Here is a 24,437-nt window from a genome sequence, read left to right as displayed (position 1 = left end):
GAGTGAAGTGGGCTGAGGACGCCTGTAACAAAGTAAAGATCCTAACTTAGTGTATAAAGGGCAGCCTCCCTGACCAGCTGTGTCCATCCTTGTCACACCCATGGTTGATCTGCTCAGGAAACGTTCCCAGTCCTCGGTGAAGCCCTGAGATAAAGTTTAACTAAGATATCGCTCTGGTCCCATTTGCAGGCTCTCAGAAACGGGGCCATTCCCCAGCAAGAGGAGGAAAAGTTGGTCATTGACAGACTGAGCCCTGAGGAGGCCTGAGAGCTTCCCTTAGCTCTTTGATATATGAAAAGAGCAGAGGAACTGCCAGGGAGCTAGGGAGGGGCGGAGGAAGTGTCTGGAGCCAGAGGGAGGAAATGGAGACATTAAGTAGAATCAAAACGGATGAAATAAAAGCACATTGCATTTAGCCTCCATTCTCTGTGATCCCCAAAGACCCCCAAATGCTTGACTTGGGCTGCTTAGCTTTGTTTCTTCAGGGGTATTCCTATTGCTCCCCATCTTTCACCCCTCTGTAGCTGGCAAGACCCTGCACCTGGCATCCATCCTGGTTGACAACAGTGTCCAACAGCCCAAAAGTCCTCAACACCCGCGTGGTTGTGTCAGGCTCTGGTGGTCTTTTTCCCCCCAGTTTGAAGCTGATCGGGTTTTCTTGGGTAGCAGTAGGGAAACAAAACCTCCCAATTAGTTTTTACACAGAGGCTGCCGGAGGCCAAATGCCGTGTTCTCCAGCTCTGCCATTACATATCTTGCTTGTAATTGCTTTAGAATGACACTCATCATGTTCTATTTTATCACTCAATGACAGATGCATACAGGAGAAGGCAAACACACACACACACACACACCACACACACAGAGAAAGAGAGAGAGAGAGAGAGAGAGAGAGAGAGAGAGAGAGAGAGGAGAGAGAGAGAGAGAGAGAGACCATGTCCAGTAGTGTTCAAGCTGTGGTTACTGAGGGTCCATTTGCATTTGAGTGGACAGAGTGGCCCATACCTTCAGAAGCACTTTCCCACGCCTATCAGCTCCCTCTAAACTCTACATAAAATCCTCAGCATTCTAGCTGTAATTACTCAAAGATGGATATTTCCTTCCAAGGATGAATAAGGACTACAAACAGCGAAGCAGGCAGTCGTTTCTTCTGTTGTTTAAATGCTCCACACTGGGTACCCTGAGGCCAAAGCTCCCCTGCTCATTAACTAGGGTCTTGCTGCTCCCTGTTGCCCCAGGCATCTCACCCACCATCGCTTCCCACTCTCAAATAGGCAAGGGCCTCTCTCAGGAGTCCCAGGAGTGGGAAGCTCCCAAAGGTTCCTATGATCTAAGCTGAAGACACTGGCAGGGCTCATTGGCTCCTGCTTCCAAAAGCCAGCAGAGATCAGACATGGCACTCTCTTCCTGCCTACTTCTGGGAAGGGGATGGAACTCAAGAGACCAGCAACTGTACCAAGAGACACATTGTGCTGTCCATGCTGGGTGCAGAGAGACACAGTGTAGGCACACAGTAGACTGATGGCACAATACCTTCCTCAGACGCCCAAGGTATAAAAGCTTCACAAACGATCTCAAAGCCCTAGTAATTTCTCCTTTCCCTACTTCAAGCACTCCATAGCCAGACACTCTGTGTCTGCCTGAGCTGGCTTTACAGAAGACCCCAGATAAGCCCTCCAGGATTCTGCTAACTACTTGGGGCTTGGAATTTCCAGGCCAGAGAATATAGTCTAGAGCTGATGACCCTTTCTCATTAAGAGAGCTGATCACCAGTCTTAGGGAGCAGGATAAAGCCCCACTGAGCAACCCTGAGGACATGCCATAGCCCCTAGTCACCCTCCAGACACAGAGCCCATCCTAGGGTGACGCACTATATAAGCAAAATACCAGATAAGGTCAAGTGCCCTCTGCCTCTCTCCCCACAACAGCATCAAGTCAAGGGTCACTGGGAGCATGGCCTGTGAAGCCCTCTTCAAGCCAGAAAGCAGACAAGAGCAGAACACTTGGGCCATCCTTAGGAAGCCTGGGACAGTGGTGAGGTGGAGAACATGGGGATCCAGGCTGTGAGGGGTGAAGTCTGATGAGCTCTAGACATTGCTTTGATTTTAGAGACTCATTCTCCCAACCCCCACCCTCCTATTAAGATGGGAATGAGTATGAGTCCCCAGGGATGGAGAGAGAACAGAACAGACTGTTTCCAGAGCACTCTCTACAGCACTCATCTTTCTAGTTCTTAATTAGAAGCCCAAGGGGAGCCTGGGGCCTTGGCAGTGAGTGAGGTTAGCAAGTGATGGGGGAACCCCATTCAAATGCCAGCTTCCTTCTCCAGGGAAGCCCCCTCTTTTCGAGGGCAGCCTTACCCCTTCTCCTCTCCTAGCCAAACGGTAGGGGGTGGACCTGGTTAGGGGCAGCCTTAGCTAACCTCGCTTCCTGGAAAGAGTTTGGGTGGTACAGTTCAGGGGCAAAGATCTCTCTATTCAGGAACCTGGGCTATAGCCTGGTCTCCTTTGCTTTTTCCTGGTCAGCCACCAGGGGCTGAAGGTCAGGATTCTGGCCATCTAGAGAGGGCCTGTCCACCTGTGCTCATCAGAAATGCAGTGTGTGTCTTTGGCCGTCCCTCACAAAGCAAGCATTGCCGCCAGCAAGGCTATTGTGCTCTGAGAAGCCCCGTCAACCTCAACAGACCTAGTTGGCATAATGTTCCCTGGTCTTTGTTGAGTATGTCTAGTTCCCTGCCCAACTCATCCCTGATAAATAATTGTTTCCTCGCTTATTGTAGGAAGCTCTACTCAAGGGAAGGATGGAGACCGGTTTGATAAGGACTGGTCCTTTCTTTGGTTCCCTGGTGTCTGAAGGCTAGGTGATCTCTGTTTAGTGAAGGGGCACAGGCTGCTCTGTGAATCCCATCACATCCCTGGCAACTGCCAGCATTTACTAAGCACCTTTCCTTTCTGCCTCTCTTTCTATTGTCTAAATCTCTCCTTCTCCCTGTGCTGAAGATGTGTGGGAAAAGAGGATGTTAAGGAAGGCACCTGAAGGCCATCCTCCATGAAGTGGATTGTTCTGGGGTCCAGTCTGATTAGGGTGCTTTCTGACGGCTACCCCTCACCTTCCTCATGTGTATGACAGGACTCAACCAGATCTCACCAGGCTGTGAGAATGATGCCCGTAGAGCCTTTGGGTGGCTCCAGTGCCATTTCTCTTCTCCCCATAGCTTTCGCCCTGTGTGTGTTTCCTTGGCCCAAGTTGCTGGCATGCCATCTGGCATTCTGGGCAAGCCAAGCGTTATTTACCAGTGACAACTCTGTTCATCTGGCCATTGCCACCCATGGACAAGGGCAGCAGAGCTCACCCAAGCCCCAGGGATGGCTGATGTTGAGCACACACTACTGCCGGTCTTCAGATTAGGCACTTAATAAACATCATTATTTTAATACTCATGACAGTATTCATTTGTCAGAGAAAAAAAAAATGAGGTTCCCACATTGATTTCTGTCTGGTCACACAGTCAAAAGGTGACAGAGCAGAGCCATGGTGGCCCCCAGACATGTCTTATCAATCTGCCCTTGCCAGTAACTAAGGCCCCTTGTGAGAATCTAGGCCAGCTAGAAACATAAGGTATGGTTGAAGTACAATCATAAAATCAGTACCAGGTAAATCCATGGCTCCTCACCCCCTGGCTTAGGGCAGAGAAGAGAATCCATTCTCTAGACATCCCTGTATTCCCAGTCCCAACCAAAGGAGTCACATCATGGGTGATATATATTCACACTTAGGGATGGAAAGACCACATTTATGTTAGCTTTTGGACCTCGGTGGAAACACTTGGCCTTTTCCCATGTAGACCCCCCCCATCCTGTCTTTCCTCCCTGCTGTTTCCCACTATAAAATTCAATCCATGAAGTTCATGGGAAGCCTTTATCAGCTGTGATAGGTCATAAAAAATGGCCACCAACATTCCTCACCCCTGTGTGATATGACATCACAGCTCCTTCTGTCAAAAGGTGTGATTGATTTCTCTGTCCTTTGAATGGAGACTTGGCCACTACACATTAGCGAAATCGATAGAGTAGAAGCATGAAAAGAACTTGTGCACCAAGAGTTAGACCTTCGGTGCAGTGATGGGGAACTTTGCCACTGCCATCAATGGAGGGCTCTACCCTGCTCAGCTCTCCTGGGTGGTACGGGACCAGAGCTAAGCCATCCATCCCAGATGCCTCAGGTGCTCACTCATCTGTTGCCAGATGGTCCATGCTGGACCATCCTTAGGACACCACAGATGGCCCTGGGGGAAGAGCAGTCAGACTAGGGCAACTATGCTGTCCATTCAAATCATAGAATCACGAGAAGCAATCAGTGTTTAAAGTTTAAAGCCACTGCATACTAAGGGTGATGACCTGTGAGATAAGAGCTAGCTGATTCAGGTTCTCACAAGGGAGCTGATGAAGGTGCCAGAAAAGAAGCTTTGTTCCCCTTTACGGCACTGTGACCACAGGAGTGCAGTCTGGTGTAGCGGTTCCAGGGCCACAAAGGCAGAAAGCCCGAGTTTAAACCTTGCTTCGCCACTGAGAACTGGTGTGACCTCGGAGAAGTCACTTAATCTCTCTGTGCCCCAGTCTTCTCAGCTGTAGACAGAGATGGCAACGCTTCTTGATGGGGCTGTATGACAGTGAGTTAATAGTGGACACCCAGAGCACTGCGAGGTCTACCATATAGGGGATTCCCTATTGCTATTCCGACAAATAGCCTTCTATTGCCAACTGCCAGGGAGTTCACGTGTGGAGGAAGCATGCTGACTGTCACATCACCAGCTCCGGTAGGGTTGAAGAGGCACAGAAATGGTGTTGTCATGAAAGATGGAAGCTGGAGATCAAGGGAGCTGCTCTGACAGAGACGGGACCTTCACAAACAAAAAGTGCGAATGACTATATCTGCTGTGTCTAAATCCCTGAGAGGAAGAAACTAAATGGAGGAAGGGATTATTTTGGCTCACATGGCAGGGAAGGGATGGCGGCAGCATGAGCATGATATGGCTGGTCACACTGCATCTGCAGTCAAGAAGCAGAAAATGAATGCAGCTTTCTTTCTCCTTCTATCCAGACTAGTACACTACCACCTCCATAGGATGTGGCACGCCACCACCTCCATAGGATATGGCACACCACCACCTCTATAGGATAGAACCAACCACACTTACTGGAGTTTCAACCCAATTTAGACACTCCTAGATGTGCTCAGAGATTTGTCGTCTAGGGCATGCTAGACCCTGTCAAGGTAACAACCAACAGTAATCACCACAATTATCTTCTAGGCAGCTTTCCGGGGCTGAGATGAGCCCAGGCAGGTGGCTTTACTCTCCCACTATGGAAGCATCACACACATATGGTTTATTCTTCTTTGAAAGATTTACTACCAATGCGTAGCCTTGGCTGCTCTCGGAATAAGCTTGTTATCCTCCTAGAATCACCACCTCAGTGCTCATAGGAAGAAGAGAGAGAACATGACCCTATCCTGGATATTCCTAATGCTACCCACAGTTGGTGTCTTTAAACTGCCTCTGGTTATAACTCTATTGCTGCTCAGGAGAGAAATGAACACTTACACGCCAATAGAGATGCCTGGGCTACTGGCCAGGGCCCAGCATGGAGGGGAGAGGGGCCAAGAATCCTCTTGGGTCACAGGATTAGGCTCCGAGACCTGCCTCCCTTGCACACAGGGCTGCGCCAAAGCAGATTTTCACTGTGGATCTCCCAGTTGGGACCCTGAGGGCAGGTGGGTGAAATGATCCCTCAGACAGACAAAGCTCAGTATATGGAAGCAACACCCAACTTGTGGGCCACAACACACAGTAGGGATAGAGATACAGGTATGGGAGAGACACAGGACTGCTCAGCTTCCAAGGTGGCCAAGAGGGGTGGAAACAGCCCTTAACAGTGCCTTCCATCCTCATGAGGCCCAGGTGGCCTCAGGTTAAGAGCAAGGTCGAAGGCAAAGCCAGGTAACCATACTGGGAAACACGGTTCTATGGGGGAAAATTCCACTAAAGTTGATTTGAGAAGGTGACACAAATTGGGGGTGGGTGGGTTTTTAAGCAGAATTAAAGTGATATTTTCAAAATGCTTGCTGTTACTAAGAAGGAGACACAGGGATAGGATGGAGCCAGGACTGACAATGGCTCTTTGGAAATTAGGGAAGGAGGGGCATCAGCCTTCTAACCAAGGCAGGCTCCATCAGGAGAAAGGACTCCTGTGATACTGGAGTATTGGGGGCTAGCTGTTTCCTTGCTTTGTACTTCACCTCCTCCCTTGGCCAACGTGATGTTTTCTCCACGTCGTATGGGTCATCTCCTGCGTCTGGTGACCAGACCTTATAGCTGATGGTCATTGCGTAAGGTCAGAATTCTCGGCCACGTGGCAGAAGTGTTTGTCACCGGAGCACACTTGAGCTCCAGCAGCAGCTGGAGACTCTTGCCCCAGCCCACCCAGCCTAGCACTCTGGGTTTTCACAAACAGGACTGAGAATTCAAGGAACAGTCAATCTCTCTTGCCACCCGACAATCTTCTCTGGATTTTCCAGGCACAGAGCCACTCTTTGAGAAAACAAAAAAGGTACATGGGGGTCTATTTCATCTACAAACCAGAGGATGAAGCCCTGGGTGAGGAATGGAAAAAGGGTCACCTCTCAGCAGTCCCAAGAACAGAGGGACTCCTGATGGCAAAAAGAAAACAATGTCCACTTTGGATGATTGCTTAGGTTACCCGAGAATTTTCTCTGCCTTACCTGGCACCCTCATAGCTGGGAGGCCTTCTTGTGTACATGTGTGTGTGTGTGCACGCGTGGGCGCGCACGCGCGCGCACACACACACACACGCGCGCGCGCGCGCGCGCGCGCGCATAGACTTGTAAGCATGGTACCCATTTCTCTCTCCCCTCCAGTTTTCACTTTCTGCCTGGATTACCTTTCCTTTTCAGCTCTACAAAACCACCTTTCCGGCCAGATTCATGGGCTCATCTCTATCACTTTGTGATTCCTCAGAGTGGAGTGGATCTAAAGATCCCTTGGCACCACCCTGTCTGCATGGGCAGCTTCTCCTCGACTTCACACTCTGAAATGCACAGCCTCTGAACTTGGGTTCACTGTCTGATCTTGCTCGGCTTAAAGTTCTACGCTCAGTGTGTTTATCAGACCATTGCTGATCACGTGGTCACAGTGAGGCTTCAATGAGCCAGTGAAAATCCACTGAGCTCCTTACACATGCTGGGAGCTCTGCTTAGAGTTGGAGCACAGGGTGGTGGTGGTGGTGGTGGTGCACACCTTTAATCCCAGCACTCGTGAGGCAGAGGCAGGTGGATGTCTGTGAGTTCGAGGCCAGCCTGGTCTACAATAGCTAGTTCCAGGACAGGCTCCAAAGCAGCACAGAGAACCCCCTCCCACCCAAGAATACAACTGGGGTGCAAGACCAGAGCCTCTCATGCTGAGGAGTCAGAGCTGCTTGAAAGCAGGTCTTTGTATCCGAGAGAGAGAGAGAGAGAGAGAGAGAGAGAGAGAGAGAGAGAGAGAGAGAGAGAGAGAGAGAGAGAGAGAGAGAGAGAGAGATCCTAGATTTGCTATCCTGGCCATGTCTACCAGGCTTCCCCTCCACTGTCACCACCTCGGTCAATTTGGCTTTCATTATCTCCCTGTACTGAAAAGAAAGTCAATGGGATGCTTATAGCCCCAAGGGAGACTACAAGATTGCTGTCTCCCCAGTCCTCTGTGATCATTTAATGGTTGGTTTCATTCAAACTACTTAAACTAAGGTAAGTCATGCTGCTTACACTATATATAGATGCATATAGCATCCTATAGATTCCCCCAAGCTCCTGTGGGAAACTCTTGTAATGAAATAAGAGAAGCAGAAAAAGGAAGGGCCTTTCACAGATCATCAGGATAACAGCATGCAAAAGATAAGTTGGTGATGAGGGTAGGGCATGAAAGAGATAGAGGTGTCTATAGAGGGAATAGTGGAAGACTGTGGAAGTGGGGTGCATCTAGTCACCCTCAGAAGTCAGCCAGCCATAGCACACAGGTTCTTGATTGCTTATCCCACATATCTAGCAAGGATCCTGGGTGATGGTTCACCCTAGAAGCCTCCACACACACTCCAGTGGGACCCAGTCACACCAAGTCTGTCCCAGGACAGATCTCTAAGTCTCCAAGAGACTTCTGTGATCAGAATTATCCCTGCCTTCCAGAACTATTTTCTGGCTCCTCAAAGCCCTTGTCCTTATGGATTAAAGGAGGAGAACCGGATCTGTATAAAAAGGCTTGTAATCACCGACTCTCCCTACAAAGAAATGTGTTACAGCAAACAGGGGCAGCTTCCCATGCCCAGAACCATGTAGGAAGACCTGATGCCATCTGCTGGGGTGGGTGAGTTCAGTGCTGAAGAGAGATAGTGAACTAGACTCTCTGAGTTTAATATTCATAGGCTTGAATGCCTACCCGACCTCACCCTTTAAAAGGCCCTGGCTCCCAGGGTTGATGTTTGATGCTGCCACTCACTTGGTCATATTGGTCATCCCATGGAGCTGGATTTACAATTCCTTGCTTTTTTCCCCAGTAGGACCTCTGCCCTGGGGCCTTAATAACTATTGACCTTGACTGCTTAGCACCAAGTTCCTGAAGCCTTCCTAGGGATGGGGATCTCCAAGCAAGGCCTGCCAGGCCTCCCTGTGGACTTACATTGCTTATGGGCACTTTGGTCAAGGACTCTTAACTTCTGCCTTTTTAGAGAAAAAAGAAATGGAAATGGGAAGGTTGCCAAGCATCTGACCATTTAAAGGCCAGTTCTTCCAGCTGTGGAGAACCCAGGCTACCAGGCTAACAAGCCTTTTCCTTGGGTGCAGAAAAGGCTCCGGGCTTTATAGTAGCTGGCTAAAAAATGAGAACTCACCCAATACAAACCTCTCACAGTTCAGAAGAAGACACAAATGACCGGAGAGGAGAGCTTACCTTCCCAAGGTCACACGACTCCCCAAAGCTAGTCCTACACCCACCTCCCCTGGTTTCTAATCTGAGGGCCTTTCCACAGTCCCTCAGAGCCCCACCCCAGCCACAGGACTTGGCCAATCCACATAAGCCACCTCAGGCATAAAGTACTAAATGTTGAGTGTGGACTTTGCAGCCTCTCCCTCTCAGATGAGAAGTTGCCCTTACATGGAGATATTCAGAAGTCAGGCATGGTGTAGGGGTGGGGACAGGGGGGAGTGGGCATGGAGCTTCCTAATCTCCCCCTAAACTCTGCCCAAGCTCTGAGCGTGCCAGTCCAGCTGCAGGAGAATGTTTTATTAACTGACACCACGGCCCTTGCTCGCTTGAAACAAATTTCTGCTTAAGGGGGAGATGGGGCTGGAGGGAAAACCAAGAGAGCTACAGCTCAGAAGACAAGCACGTGGGTTTTCTCTGGGTCAGAAATCTTGGGGAACTCCCATCAGTTTTTGCAGGAAGAAGAAAGGGGTGTGAGAAGGAAGGTAACACAGAAATACCCTAAGCTCACATACTGTGTATTGCCCTTTCTCATCTCTCCATGGAGGAATGGCACCGAAGAGGCATGTGGCTATGAATAGCCACACTGCTGAAGAAAACAGCCAAGTGGGAATGAGGCTATCCTGAAGGGAGATCCATCCACACCAAGCACAAGGCTTCCTCAAGGAGGGTCCAACATTGGCTGTGATACCTCAGAGGTTACATCCCCCAGGGGGCTCCTCTATTCCCCAGCCCCATCTTTCTGGAAGTAAAAGTAGCCATGGACCACCACAAAGGGCCAGTTCCTAAGGGGTGTGGAAAACCTAGACCTACGGCCAGTTAAGAGCACAGCTGTCTTACCTAATGGGCCAGTGTCCCACACCTCAGAATTAGGCAGAGCTATGACACCTTCAGTAGACTGGGAGGGTCCAGCTAGAAGGCCTCTGGAACGATAAGGAGTGCCAAAACAACAAGGCAACTTGGGACAGGAATTCTCCAGGGAAGGAAATAGTCTGCGATCTTGACAAAGTTATTATCGAAGATATTTGTGTAGTATGGATATTCCTCTCATATGTGTTTTGGGGGAAGGGAGAGTTTGCAATATTTTGAAAGCTCCCACCCCTGTCTTGGCTGTCCTCCCTCCTTTGCCACCCATTTGCCACCAGTGTCCGTGTCTCCGTGAACACCAGCAAGCCTAACTCCCACATGCCTAGGGCCATCGGCGTGCTCCCCCTGGCCTTAGACATTTCCTTTGCTATACTCTGTGCTCATCCCTCCCTCTCATCTTTTGTACATGAAGCCTGAACTTTTCAGCCCTGCCCTGTTAGGAAGTTTGGGGTGCTTCTGTCTCTTTCTCTCTCCTTTGCACATGAGAAAGCTGGGAAGGTGACTTTTCTTTCCTCTTCTGAGGAAACACTCTGGTTTCCTTTGGACAGAAGAGGCTGGGGGCTGACAGGACAAGAGTGGATGCTGCATACACCAGCGCTAAGGGGAACCCAGGCTTGGTACAGACAAGCCTCCAGTTCTGAGCGGGCCTCAAGACTTAACCACAAGCCAGGTGCAATTGTTGAAACCTCTTCCCTCAGGCCAATGGGAGGGTTTAGATGCATCTAAACAGCCTGCATTGAGCTTAGGCTGGCCATTGTTGAAGCTGAGCATCATCAGCCACTGTTGTAAGGGTGATAATGACAGTCATCCCTCACCGTCAGGGTGAACCTGTTTCTACTCATTCAGTCTCCAGCACAGATGGCAAACAGTCACTTCTGCGCTGTTGAATTACGGCCCTAAAGAGGCTCAATCACAGCTCTTCAGTTATCGCTGCACCCTGGACACAGCCACTCTCTGACTCCTAACCAACTGGAGGACCTGAGTGGGTGCCTTCACCCAGGAAACCAGGAACAGCTGCTGTCCCCTTTGCCTCCCTGTTCTGAGACCTCTCAGGCTTCCCTGCACATCCGGCCTCCCCTCTCTCTTCCTTCCCAGCTTTATCCTTTTCTTTATAGCCATTTAAATTGTTTTTATTGAGCTATGTATTTTTCTCCACTCCCCTCCCTCCCTTCCCCCTTCTCTTCTACCCTCTCCCATGATCCCCATGCTCCCAATTTACTCAGGATATCTTGTATTTTTCTACTTCCCATGTAGATTAGATCCACGTTGTCTATTTAGGGTTCTCCTTGTTTGTCTAGGTTCTCTGGGATTGTGAATTGGTAGGCTGGTTTTTCTTAGCTTTATGTCTACAAGCCACTTATGACTGAGTATATATTATATTTGTATTTCTGAGTTTGGGTTACATACACTGAGGATGGTTTTTTTCAGATCGATCCATTGGCCTGCACATTTTAAGATTTTTTTCTGCGGTGTAGACTCCATTGCGTTAAATGTACCACATTTTCCTATCCATTCTTTGGTCAAGGGGCATTCAGATTGTTTCCAGGTTTGCTTATGACAAATAATGCTGCTATGAAGATAGCACATGTCCTTGTGATATGATGAGCATCCTCTGGGTATACACCTAAAAATGGTATGCGGGTATTTATTGAAAGTAGGTGGTTTCCTAATTTTCTGAGAAATCACCATGCAGATATCCCAAAGGGCCTGTATCAGTTTGCACTCCCACCAGCTATGCAGAAGTGTTCCCTTTACCCCATATCCTCTCCAGCATAAGCTGTCATCAGTGTTTTTGATCTTGGCCACTCTTACAGGTGTTATATGGTGTAAGATGGAATCTCAGAGTTGTTTTGATTTGCATGTCTTTGGTGACTAATGATGTTTGAACATTCCTTAAGTGTTCTTTCAGCCATTTTAGATTCCTCTGTTGAGAATTCTCTGTTTAGGTCTGTGCCCCATTTTTTTATTGGATTATTTGTTCTTTTAATGACTAATTTCTTGAGTTCTTTGTATATTTTGGAGATCAGCCCTCTTTCCGATGCGGGGTTGGTGAAGATCTTTTCCCATTCTGTAGGCTGCCAGTTTGTCTTGTTGACCATGTCCTCTGCTTTACAGAAGCTTCTCAGTTTCAGGAGGTCCTCCTATTTATTAATTTTTTTCTCTCAGTGTCTCTGTGCTACTGGGGCTATATTTAGGAAGTGGTCTCCTGTGCCAATGCTTTCAAGTGTACTTCCCACTTTTTCTTCTATGAGGTTCAGTGTCTTTATAGCTTTTACTTCAATATTTCATTCTCATTTTAAACATTTATTTGTTTATTATCAGTTCCTACTAGAATGTCAATTCCAAGGATTTTTCTGTTCTGTCCACTAATTCTTCTTCACCTTCCGGGTAGGGTATGCATGGGCCAGATCTCCACTATAGCTGTTATATAAATGGTCAAACCAACGTATTTCATCTTGCACCAGTATTGTCCAAGCTCTAGCTGAAATGCCATAGCCTCTACAGAGTTCCCATTAATGTGCTACCTTCACTGTCCCCTTCATCTCACTCATGTTCTTGCCTTACCAAGGCCTGGAATACAACTCTATGAGCACAGATATCTGTTACTGGACCGTAGGTCATTAGAGGCCCAGTGAACTCAAATGGCACCAAAAACCTTCAGGGTGGCTGCAGTGTGGAAGCTTGGGCACACTGTCATGGCCTTCTCATGTGACCAAACACAGTAGGTGCAGGTAACATTTTCTCCCAAGGGGAAGAATAAATCAAGTCGGGGAAAAAATGTCTCAAACTCTTGAAACTTGGTTGCCGAGTCTGACACTGCAGAAGACCAGGAAAGCTGGGCCGCTCTACATCAGCATCACCCTGAGCCCGGCAGAGATGGTCTTGGTCTGTCTGTGACCATTTCAATCCTAGGTCCTATCCACATGGCAAAGTAAGGGCAGACATATTTATTTGCTACTGCAAAACCCATAAACAAACATTTACCTGGTGGGTGCTGTTATTTACTTATCATTTGTAGGACACTAAAAAAAACAAAACCTTGTTTTACTCAGAGGACCAATCTTCCCTTTTAGTTACAGCAGAAACACAGTATGAAAGTGAACTTCCTTAGGCCAGGAAGACAGACTAGACAGAATCTTTAACGAAGTTATTTACAAATGGTGACAATGTACCTGATGGGGCTGAGTACCCAAGTAAGACACAGGACAAGAAGAATTTCTCAAGGTTCCTTCCTTGGCTCAGCCTTCATTTCCCCTTCAATCGTTTCTTCCAGTTTTCTCACTTCAACCAAGGATTTGAAAAACTACTCTCAGCCTTTGTCCTCCCTAGAGCCATTTCTATCCAGAGACCATCTGGACTTATCCAAAACCAAGGCCACGGTCCTTCCCTCGTGAGTTCTCACCAACCTGTCCCTTCTCTAGTATCTGCAGTTTCGTGTTTGTTATTAGCCAGTCTTACGTCCAGAGATCCTTCAGACCTCTCCTGGCTGTGTTTCCATCTGAGTCCTCTAGTTCTGCTGTAGCTGTCGCAGGTCAGGCCTCCTTTATCTCTCACTCCATCACTCATGGATGGCCATCGTGCATCTAAGACATCTTCTAACATTCCTCCAGGAACCAGCACTGCTTTATCAACGCGCCCAGAACATCTTGCGTGGCTCCTAATGTCTACCAAATGATCTCCTTGCCCTCCTATTTTGGGTCCTCTGAGTCTCTAAAAAACCATTTGTTTCTACCTATGTAACCATTTCCTGTTTTTTTATCCTAAACACAACAAACAGTAGTTAAGTTTCCCGAGCTCATTGCCCTTTCATTGATTTACCTGGGTCTCCCCTTCGCACTTATTAAATCTTACTTGCTGTTGTTGGTCTGGCTAAAAAGCACCTCTTCTGTGAGGCCAATCATTCATTCCTCAACAAATATTAAATATTTATTCTCCAATACCCACCAGGTCTTTTCAGAGCATGACTTTCTTCCCTGTACACTCTTGTGAACATACTCACATCCCCTGCAATATCATAGACTTCTCAAGATCTCTCTCCTCTCCTCTTCCCTCCCTTTCCTTCCTTCCCCCTCTCCCTCCCTTCCTCCCTCCTCCCTCTCTCCTATCCCATTCAATTTAGCAGTACTGGGAACTGAACCATGGACCTTGCACATACTAGACGAACACTGTACCTCTGAGCTCTCTTGTTTATTTTTATATCTCCAACATTTGCTGATACTTTACCCTGCAAATACTGGGTATTCAATAATGCTTACTGAATCAAATGAGATTTATGATATCCATGGTTTTGATACTGGTTAGTTTAACTCTTCTATGATTCTCCCACAGCTAACGTACGCATGTCCAGAGAGAAGGGAAAGTAAACCAGCGGTGCTGTTTAGAGGCCATAAGCCTATCATTATGGTTAGCTCCCTGCCATTCTTGTCATTGGAAAAAAAGCTTTGAAAAGGAGCTCATGCCAGAAGGAAAAAAAATATTTTCTAGCAGCCTTTGACAGTATTGTATGATTGTTGAACAGCCAGTTTTCATTTCTTCTGTTTGACTGATCTATTGATATCTCTGTTTGTAATCGCTCAATAACTGGTTGGGAGAGAGGAGTGGAAGACAAAGCACAGAGCCACGGTGGGAGGAGGAACCCAATGGAGAACAAAACATTTGCTCCGAACAACTTTGGCCATCACAGCAATGGCACAGACATTCAGAGTGTGGCAACACGCCTCAAAGATATGCCCCTTTCTCTACAATGACTGCTAAATGGATAGACTCCTACCTAGCCTCTTACAATGCTCACTCTGGTGACTGTCCAATCGTTCAAAGATGATGAGGTGCTACTGAGGGTGATAGGTTCCAGGATGGAGGCAGGACCATGCTTCTACTTTTACTGCCATTGCAAGGCACCTTGCTGTGCCACTGGGAGCCACTGGATGCAAATCCAAGAAAATGAGATTTGCAATTTTGCATCGATAGCCAGTTAACGTAGGAGGGAAGGGTCCCCTTTGCCACTTCTGAAGCAAACAAATATCGCATTTGGCGATTTCGGCAGCTGCATTAGTTGGTGAAAATTGATGCACATTTCATGTGTCAGAGAGCTGAATCCCAGAGAATGGAGCCAGCCTCCCAGAAAATGGTTTCTTTATATAGTTCCATCCATTCATTGTTTGATTGGACTTTCTGTATATTCAATTCAAGCTGTTCTGCCACTCATGGGCATTATGATGCGTTGGCTTGGTGGGAAGTAATGAAGGTGATGGGTTTTACAGCACTACATTACAAAGGAGGCGTCCCCGGCCTCATCCATCTCTCCATCAACTAGCTTGCGTGTGAGGTGGCACTTATATTAAAACGATTTTTCTGATTCAGTTTAATGACACTCATTCAAGTCCTGGCACCCAGAATATGATTACATGAGTTAAGTGCAATCTTCTTGCACCCAGTCATGGTCTACCAATGCTGGCCTCTCTTCCCTCTGCAGTCCCACCTTCCCACACACCTGCCATTTGTACTGGTGTGCTCTGGAGGAAGCAGGATGGACAAACAGGAAACCAAACATGGAGTCAGTAGAGTGGATGCCCCCAAACATAGGAGGAACTCCTTTCTCAAAACGAATCTTTTCTAGATGCTAGTCTGAGGCCAACAGTACGCACTCTTTCCAAAGGAGATCTCTGGGGGCCTGTCTGCTTCCCAGAAGAAAAACAGGGACTTGAACATCACCGAAAGAAGAATCTTTGTGAACGCATCTTCCAGTGTTAGCGTCCTAGAGATGGCTAGTTGTATGCAGGCTCATGTGCCCAAAGATGGTGGAAGGTTACTCTACTTGAGCCACTGGCTCAGAACTCCCAGCTCTTGTGGGGTGTGGTCTGGAGCCGCAAATGCCCCAGGACAAGCATTCCTTCCTGGGTGTGAGAACTGAACACATTCAGGCAGCCGATGAGGGGCTCTCCCCTGGCTGAGGAGGGAGGAGGGCCCTCTGCTTTTTGTTTACAGTATTTCAAGGCAGAATAATTGTGGTTCCTCAGGAAGAATCATGTTTGTGTTTACTGGTGTGTTTAAAGAAAGAAGCACAAACAAAGCCAAGCAGAGAGAGGTTGGGATTGATTTCCAGACATTCTGGAAGGGAGCTGTGAAATGAACACCAGCGTGGAAACCCTTTCCCAAAAACTGCGGTGATCTGAATTGCCAGCTTAGAAAGCAAAGGCGGGGCAAGACTTCTCGCTCCCCCCCCCACCCCCACCGCAACATGTAAGGCACCTAAGCGACTCAAATGTCATCCGTGCAAGTCAACCTTTTCTGCAGTCCAGTCTCAGAGAGGCCTCCATGTCAGAGCCACGGCTGGTCCCTCCTGATGGTGTAAGCACAGGCCAGCTGATCACATACTTCGCACTATGGCCTGGGCAGGAGAAAGGGTGAGTTCTCTCCAGTTTTCCACCCTGCCGCCAGCCTGCACTACCCCTCTTTTGGATGTTGCGACTCCAAGTTGGTGCTCTCGGCTTGCTGGTTCCCAGCTGATGTCTTAGCTGTCCCGGGCTTTGAATCTCCCTACAAGCCTCTTCTTGCCAAATGTTTCTCTCAAGGGTATGGAAGATCTTCATGGTTAATCTGCTGTAACTTTTCAGCTGGCTTAATGGGAGAAGGGCTATTGAATACTTCCTGAGAAACTTCCTGATGTTTCTTTCTACTTTTAAAGTGTGCTTGCGTGTGTGTGTGGGGGGGGGGCAGTCTACTTGTTAGTGCATATAAGTAGGTACACACACAAACACACACATGCACGTGTGTGTGAGAGAGAGGAAGAGTAGAAAACAGCGGTCAACTTCAGGACCTTTCCTCAATCTCCCTCCATCATTACTTTTTAAGATGGAATTTCTTACCTCAAGTGCCTCAGCCCAACTCCGTTGACTGTCCAATGAGTTTACAGGGACCTACCTGTCTTCACACTCTCCTCTCCCCAGTGTTGGGGCATAAGTGTGCCACTGTGCCTAGCTTTTACACAGGTTCTGGGGCTCTGAACTCCAGCTCCCATGCTTGCACAGCAGCCACTGAGCTAATCTTCCAGCCCTCCGCCTCTAAATAGACAAGGATCTTCCAGTTCCCTGATCTCTGCTGCACTCACTCATGATGCCACCACCATCCGAAGCCTGGATTATTCCCATGCTATGCTATGTTAAGGGATCAAGAAGACCTCACAGATGCTGAGCAGAGAGACCTGAAGGGATATGGACAATATAGAGAAGAGCGTTCCAGTCAGAAGGAACAATACATGCAAAAGTTGTCAGATGGAGGGATCGTTAATATGCTATTCCAGAAATAGCAAGGAAATTCCTAATAGAGTTTCTGCAGGGACGGGGTAGGAGATCAGAAAGTTAATGGGAGGATCCTTCAAGCATGGTGTGACCACCATGCCACCACGGCTCTGAACAGGAAGTCCCTCAAGCATTTTAAGCCTCCGCTAGGTTTCCTGGGGATCAGGCTGCTGGAGAGTAAGTACACCCAGCACTCCCTACGTGTCCTGCCGTGTTTTATTCTTCTGTGGATCCTAATAGAGTGTGTTTGTTTATCTACTTACTGTATTGCCCTTCCCATTAGAATGCAAGCTGCACAGAATGGTTTCTTTACTGCTGAATTCTAGTGCCTAGAACTTAATAAGTATTGGGGGAAATAAACGGCATGAAGGGAACCATGTTGGGTAGGAGCTTACCTATGGTTCCCTTTATGCTCCTCCCTGGTCCTGCAGTATCTCGAGGTGATCATGGTTAAGTAGCCAAATACTACTTAAGGGCTCACGGCACTCTTTGCAAGAAGTCTCAGCCCTCCTAAGGTTGAAGTTTCATTCAGTGTTTGTTTTCCCTGTCTGCTCTGCCCACAAACATCCTGCCTGACGTGACAGCATGGGTGATATCTGGAAAGGCCTGTTTGGTTCTCACATGGCCAGAAGTAGTGTGTGAATGGGGAAGTTGAAGCTGGGGAAGCCAAAGCACAACTTTGTTTAGTCAAGCGATTGGGATGGATGCTTACTATACTATCACGCCTTGTGATCTTTGAAGATAATGCCACTTCAAGTCTTCACAATCTATGGGGAAAATGCAGAGACAAAGTCAAGAAAATGATGGCAGGGCAGGACATCAGGGTTGTGATGGGAGGTGGTGACAGGGTAGGACACCAGGAGGTGGCGGCAGGACACTGGAACTGTCACAGGAGGCAAGAGGAACCGCAGATCTTCAATTGCTAGGAAGACTTCTTAGAGAATGACAGTGGAGCTTTACATTTGGAAGACTGTCCTGAAGAAGGGAGATGCACCTTGTTTGATTTATCTTGCAAATTCACATTGGGTTGGAATGCCATCATAGTGCTTGTGTATTCTCAGAGTCGGCAATGCTCTCTCGTGTGTAAGCATCCACAGACATGGAAAGAACCAAAGGCTCCTTGTTGAGATGGAAGTTTGTATCCTCTCTTGGGAATTTCAGCACCAGGGAACTATCAGTTAAGAAATGCCAACAAACAAAACAAACAAACAACCCGAAGGTCACTCATTCTCAGAATGTTCTGTGAGCAGTCCTGGGGGCAGGGCTCCACCCCATACAGTATCTAGACTGAGGTGTGGTGATCCCTGGGGAGTACAGACAGAACACTGAAAACAGAAGAGTTCATAAAAACACATCTCAGATAAGCTCCATTTCTGGCACTGGAGAACCTGATCCAGAACCCCAACCTGCAGTGTTCTCTCTACACCCCTGACTTCCCGAGTCTTCCTGCCTTCTGGGACCTCAGATAGATGCCCTCCAGGACTAAGTTTTAAAGGGAAATGCAAATCACCTGGAGACTGCTTCATGCTTGGAAGAAGTAAAAAACCAAAACAAAACAATCAATTCTGCTTTTGTTAACGTGCTTTTTGGACACTGCAGAATTGCTCTCATCTCAGAGCACGGGCTGACAGACAGGTTGCCGATGACAATTATGTAAGTCAGGAGCAGGCTGCTCCATACCTTCCCTACCTTTCCCAGGCCCAATCCTCCTCTTTAAGAAGTCCGAGAGCAGTCCACTCCAGATGTCCTGAAGTCAGCCCCCTCCCCCAGCTTTTGAGAACGCATACCCAAAGGCTCCCAGCTTCTCTTTTCCCCCACCAATCTGAGCTGCTTCAAGGACCTATTCAGGACTTGCTCCAGGTCAGCCACAGTGCTAAGCAAGCCAAGCGAAATTAAGAAGGGAAATTTGCTTTGACATAACTCACCTCATTAATACTTCCCAAACTAGTTATGTTGGTCTTATTTAATATTGGGAGTTCCACGTTATCCCTTTCCTCTATTAACTGAGATAATTGGGGATTTGTTTTATTTATAGCATCAATTATGAACACGGAAATTAATCCTTGAATGGTGCATTTGGGATCTCAACTGTCAAGGGAGCAGAAGGGAAACCTGGGTACAGCTCAGGGGTCTTTCCTACCGGCACAGGAACCTGACAAGGAAAGACCATCTTTCAACCCTGGTTCCATAATTTGTGGGCTGTCATTTGTCTTGTGTGTGTAAAGTGTATTTGAGAAATGTTAAATAAATGGTGATAATTGGCTTCAGGAGATCCTTCCCTGGGGGACAATCTAGCTCGATACCACCTGAGGAGTGATAAGGTATGGGAGAAGCGGCCAGAAGCAGAGGATGGCAACCGGAGCGCTGGCAAGAGCAGACACTTTCACTGTATCCGTGCTCAGTATGTTGGCTGGCACTGCTTTGAGAAGGAGCTGAAGATAGTATCGTTGATTAGAGATGGCAGCTCAGGGAGGAGAAGGGCAAGGGAGCTTACAGACATGCTTGGTATGTCTAGGGAGCTCCTGGAAGCAACTGGACCACTGCAGAGCTGGTCCTTTATCCTTCCTGGTCACCTGAGCTCAAATTCAACATAGAGAAAAAAAAACAGAACTTCCTTCAATGGTGCGATCAGGACTAAACTAGCCAGTGAATGGTGTTGGATAGAAGCCAGCCAGGAGAGAGGGAAAACGTTCCAGCCGTTGAGCCAAAAGTCCCCTAGTAAGGGCAAGAAGCTCCATGTGGTCCTGTAGCATCTCAGTGGACTGATCAGTCAAGTCTGCTCTTCCTCTCTCCCCGGAGCAGCAGAGCTGAGACAGAGCATCCAGGGCTGGAGTTGCTGCAGGGCTGCAGGCTCAAACCTTCAATTTACCCTCAAGAAGGACAGATACATCTAGAGAGACTGAGAAACAACATCAGGCAAGTAAATGAGGAAGGTGCCCCATTTACGCTACCCCTCCATTAAAATGCATTTTGCCAAGCACCTGCTCTGTAGAGCTAAACAAACGAGCCAGGTAATGGTGCCAACTGCCAGCTCAGGTCAAAGTCAAAGGAGCTTGATCTAGCACGGAGCTACAGTCAGAGTGGAAGGAAGGAAACGAGAACTGGCCCGTCTTGTAAACCTGTTCTGGACAGAAGGAAGAGAAGAGTGAAGGCTTCCTTTCTAGCCCGTTTAGTCTCCTCTCAGAAGCTGGACATTTCAATGTACTGGGACGGAGAGCCAAGCTTGTTAATCACTGGGGGTGGAGTGAGGACGTTCAGGGCCCCTAAGGGAGCCACACCTGTTCCCAGTGTGGGCAGAGTCTTTTCCTCCTCATGTGCCTTCTCCTGCAGTCTTCCCGCACCCTGCTCTACCTCTGAGAAAATAAACGAGAGGCCAACACTGCCTACCCCACCCCCTGATGCCTGAACCACTAAAGAGATCAACCATTACCCCACAGTAAAACTAAAATCCCAAGTCTAGCTATGGAAACAGCCGTTGATCTCTAGTGCAGTCTTCTGCTCTGTCTAGAAGGAAATGTGTAATGTGTAAAGTCTCTGCGTGCCCAGGATAGTGCCTGGCATGCAATACTCACCAAGCTGATGCTTTCTTGACCAGTCATGTGACTAGAAGGGGATATCACATTCGAAGGTCATCTAAAAAAGTAATAAGCCTCAGCTCTGGCTTCTACTGGAGGCCACGATGGAGCAGGGACAGTGGGACATGGGACAAGGAGAAAGGGACAACTGAAGGTGTAATAGGCGGCATTTGAAAATCAGCTGTGACTCTGGGGAATTTACTGAATCCCTCTGAGCATCACCTTCTGTATCTTTAAAGAGTACAGGACTTCTCCTACCTTGCAAGGCTGCTGAGAGGACTTAAAGATAATACATGCGGAGTGCTCAGCACACTGCTGACACGCAGTAGACACCCAGATGCTATTATACTAACAATAAAAAGTAATGGGTGGACGGCCAGTGACGCTCCTATGGATCCCATTTAATAATCTGACACCCATCAATCTGCCTGGTTTTATCGCAATACAAGTTCCTCCCTCTGGGGGTCACGAATCCTATCAAGAGGTGACTAGGGAGTCATGCATCCCCATCAGGATCATGCTTGAGGGTTGGGATGAGATACCTGGGTTTCTGTAGGAAGGTGAAGGATGGCTAGGGTCTGCATAGAAGGGACAAAAATGAAGCCAAGTCCCTAGGTCACTTTATCCTAAATATCTCATGGTGCCCAAAGCTTACATCTGCCATTTGATCCAAGAAAGGCACAGTGTGAGTTAGACATTCACTCTGGTGAGCAGCTAGTTATTTGATGAGCACATATGTGGGCGTGTGTTCACCTGTGTATGCATGATGTACGGTGTGAGTGTGTGTGTGTGTGTGTGTGTGTGTGTGTGTGTGGTGTTGGAAAGAATAGCTGAATAGTTTTCTTGCGAAAGACAGAGGTAAAGGGAATGGATGACTGGATCAAACATAGCATTCACAAATGGATGGTGACATCCCTTGCTCCTCCCTGCTCCTCTCCTGTGGCAGAACGACAAATGCAATCACTTTAGAAGGTCCAGTCACCTGCTCAGTTCTTCCCAATAAGCACACGCAGCACTATGGAATAAACCTATACCACCACAACAGGGTTTCAGCTAGGAAAAAAAAAATTGAATTACCAGGATGCCACCAACTGAATTGTCAAAGACCAAATAAAAAGCTTCATGAATTCTCCATCAGCAATATAATGCTTCCTTTTCTAAGCAAATCTAGAGCTGGCGTATGAATTGTGGAGGGATTTTTCATTAGTCTCTGAGGTTGAGGCAGAACCCCTCTGAAATCTATGTCTCCATAAAGCTGCCTTTATTTTTCTCTAATCCTGTTAGGATGAAGGCTTTAATCTCCTTCCTGGGACCCCTTTGTCTAATGGAAAGCTTCACACGCCAGCACCATAAATGTATTTTTGTGACCTCAGTGGAGTGGAGGACTCAGAGATCTGGAAGAGAAATGTTGCCTGAGATGGCACCGCACCGAGCACTTGTCTCTCCCTCTGAAGCTAGCGGTGCTTGTCTGGTCACGTGACCCACTGAGACAAGTAGGCTGGGTCATTCCCCCTCTGACTCCAGTTGGTAAAACAAGCCTGCTCCTCCTTTAGTGAGAAAAAAGAAACTGGTACCTTGTTCTGCAAAAAAAAAAATCCCCAAATCAGGGTCATTGGGAGAAATCCTAATAAGAGCTACCGAACCCATGAGTGTCTGTGGCAGCAGAAGAGAAAAATGAGGCAGAAGAGAAAGCAGCTTGCAACTATGCCACCAAGGAGAAATGCAGGAAGGGATCTGCATGTGCAGATTGCACACCATTCACCCAACTTCTCCCAGCCTGCTGCCCCACCACCTGCCTGCTCTGTCTTCCTTCTCTGCACAATTCTTAGAGACAGTCCACCCTGCCATCACACACACCACACTGCTTGAGGAAAGACATAGTGACTTAATTTCCCATATTTTATAAAACACATGCCTCACCCCGCCCCAATAGAATCAATTCAGAACAAGTCACCACCCACAAACAAATCACTCGTTTCTTTTCTGACTGTTCCACTCCCTTGTCTTCCAAGAGTTGAGTGAAGGACTTTTGTCTCCAAACCTCCTCCCCTCAATCGTGATACACCATCTAAAGCTTTGTGATCAACCAATCCAACTCCACCCTAGCCAGGCCAGTGACACCGACTTACCCCAGCGTAGTCATGGTGACGATGGTGTACCAGAAAGATGCAGGGATGCTTGTGAATTTGCTGGCAGAGGAGCCCTTCTCGGCATAAAACATCACAGTGGCAAAGATGATGATGGCCATGGTGAGGGAGAAGAGGAGAAAGCCCAGTTCTGAGGCACAGCTCTTCAGGGTGTAGCCCAGGATCCGTAGGCCCTGGGAGTGTCGGGAGAACTTGAAGATCCTGAAGACACGGAAGACCCGGAGAGTGACAAAGGCCCCTGATACATCCTCATTGTTGGTCATGACCAGGCCGATGTAATAGGGCATGATGGCCACCACGTCGATGATGCTCATCACACTGCGAATGAAGCGGTATCGGCTGGGTGCCGCGAAGAGCCGGAGGAGGTACTCCACCGTGAAGATCATGACGCAAGCAGTGTCCAGGCAGAAGAAGGCTACCGAGTAGCGTTCTCCACATTGGCAAGCTCTTGCTCCCTGGCACTGTGCCGCATGGCACCGTCTCCACCACGTTGGTGATGACTGAGACGGCAATGAAGAAACCAGTCACGTAGTAGAAGACCAGGGCCAGGGTGCTGGTGTGTGGGTTCTCGAATGCCCGCCACATCGTCTGGCGGAAGCTGAGCGAGGGCATGGACTCCTGGTTATTCTCAGAGTCATTGTCATCCATGAGCCGCTCCGCATTCTCCCGCTTGCGGTCTTTGTACTCCTCGTAGCAGCAGTCTCCAATGATCTCAGGGAGGATGCCATAGAAGGCCAACTCATCGTCGTAGGCAGAGATGCACTCGTAGCGCGGGTAGTGCAGTTTCCCGGTGCGGTAGAAGTTGAGCACGCAGCGGAACACTTCTGGGTCGCGGTCAAAGAAGTACTCCTTGGTGTCCTCATTGAAGAAGAACTCCTTCTCTGTGCTACCCAGCAGAGTGTCGGGGTAGCGCTCCAGAGTGGTCCTCCAGGTCTGGAACCGTCTTCCGCTCACGTTGAGGACGATCAGCTCATCTTGCCGCTTGTTCTTGTCTGCTGGAGCTAGGGGCATGGGGCAATTGGCCACTGGCATCCATCCAATGGCTGCAGCCCGGGCAAAAGGCAGCCAGGCTGCAACTCCCGCCGCCATGGTGACTCCAGCTTTTGGGCTGGTAGCTGCTCAGACACTGTGCACACCAGCTTGAAGTTAGTTCCGTGACCCCTGAGGGATAGGAAAGATCAGAGAAAGGGCTGAGTCTTCTTTAATTGTCGGAGGATGGGACAAGGGGGGGTGTCACTGAGTGAAACAGCAATCTCCAAGGCAAGATAAGACTGAAAGCACCCCAATAGGGAACTCTGATAGTGATGCAAGGATAGTATCTCACAGGGGTTGTGCAAAGAGCCAGTTCATCAAAGGCTGCTGACTGATAAAGTGTCAAGCTGGGGTGGGGGGGGTCCAGGAGTACTTGGGAAGGAAAGCCTTTAACAGGAAGATCTGGTAAGATGGGTAATAATTAGCTCTGAAAGGTTATGGGTGTTATTGCGAATTTAAATTGGGAGAGGGTAAATGAGTTCTCATTAAA

At 48.2% G+C, this 24,437-nt stretch overlaps 1 protein-coding gene across 1 annotated transcript in view; it reads right to left on the bottom strand.

Moving 5' to 3' along the window:
- Kcnd3 (potassium voltage-gated channel subfamily D member 3) overlaps positions 1-24,004 on the bottom strand; it is a 209,429-nt gene extending 185,425 nt beyond the window's left edge. Inside the window, 2 exon segments of the mRNA XM_038311487.1 lie at positions 22,898-23,352; positions 23,354-24,004. Coding sequence (XP_038167415.1) covers positions 22,898-23,352; positions 23,354-24,004 — 1,106 coding nt within the window.
- Between the last annotated feature and the right edge of the window lie 433 nt (positions 24,005-24,437).

Source organism: Arvicola amphibius, chromosome 14, assembly GCF_903992535.2.
Source record: "Arvicola amphibius chromosome 14, mArvAmp1.2, whole genome shotgun sequence".
Taxonomy (NCBI): Eukaryota; Metazoa; Chordata; class Mammalia; order Rodentia; family Cricetidae; genus Arvicola; species Arvicola amphibius.
This window is presented reverse-complemented; position numbering and strand designations above follow the sequence as displayed.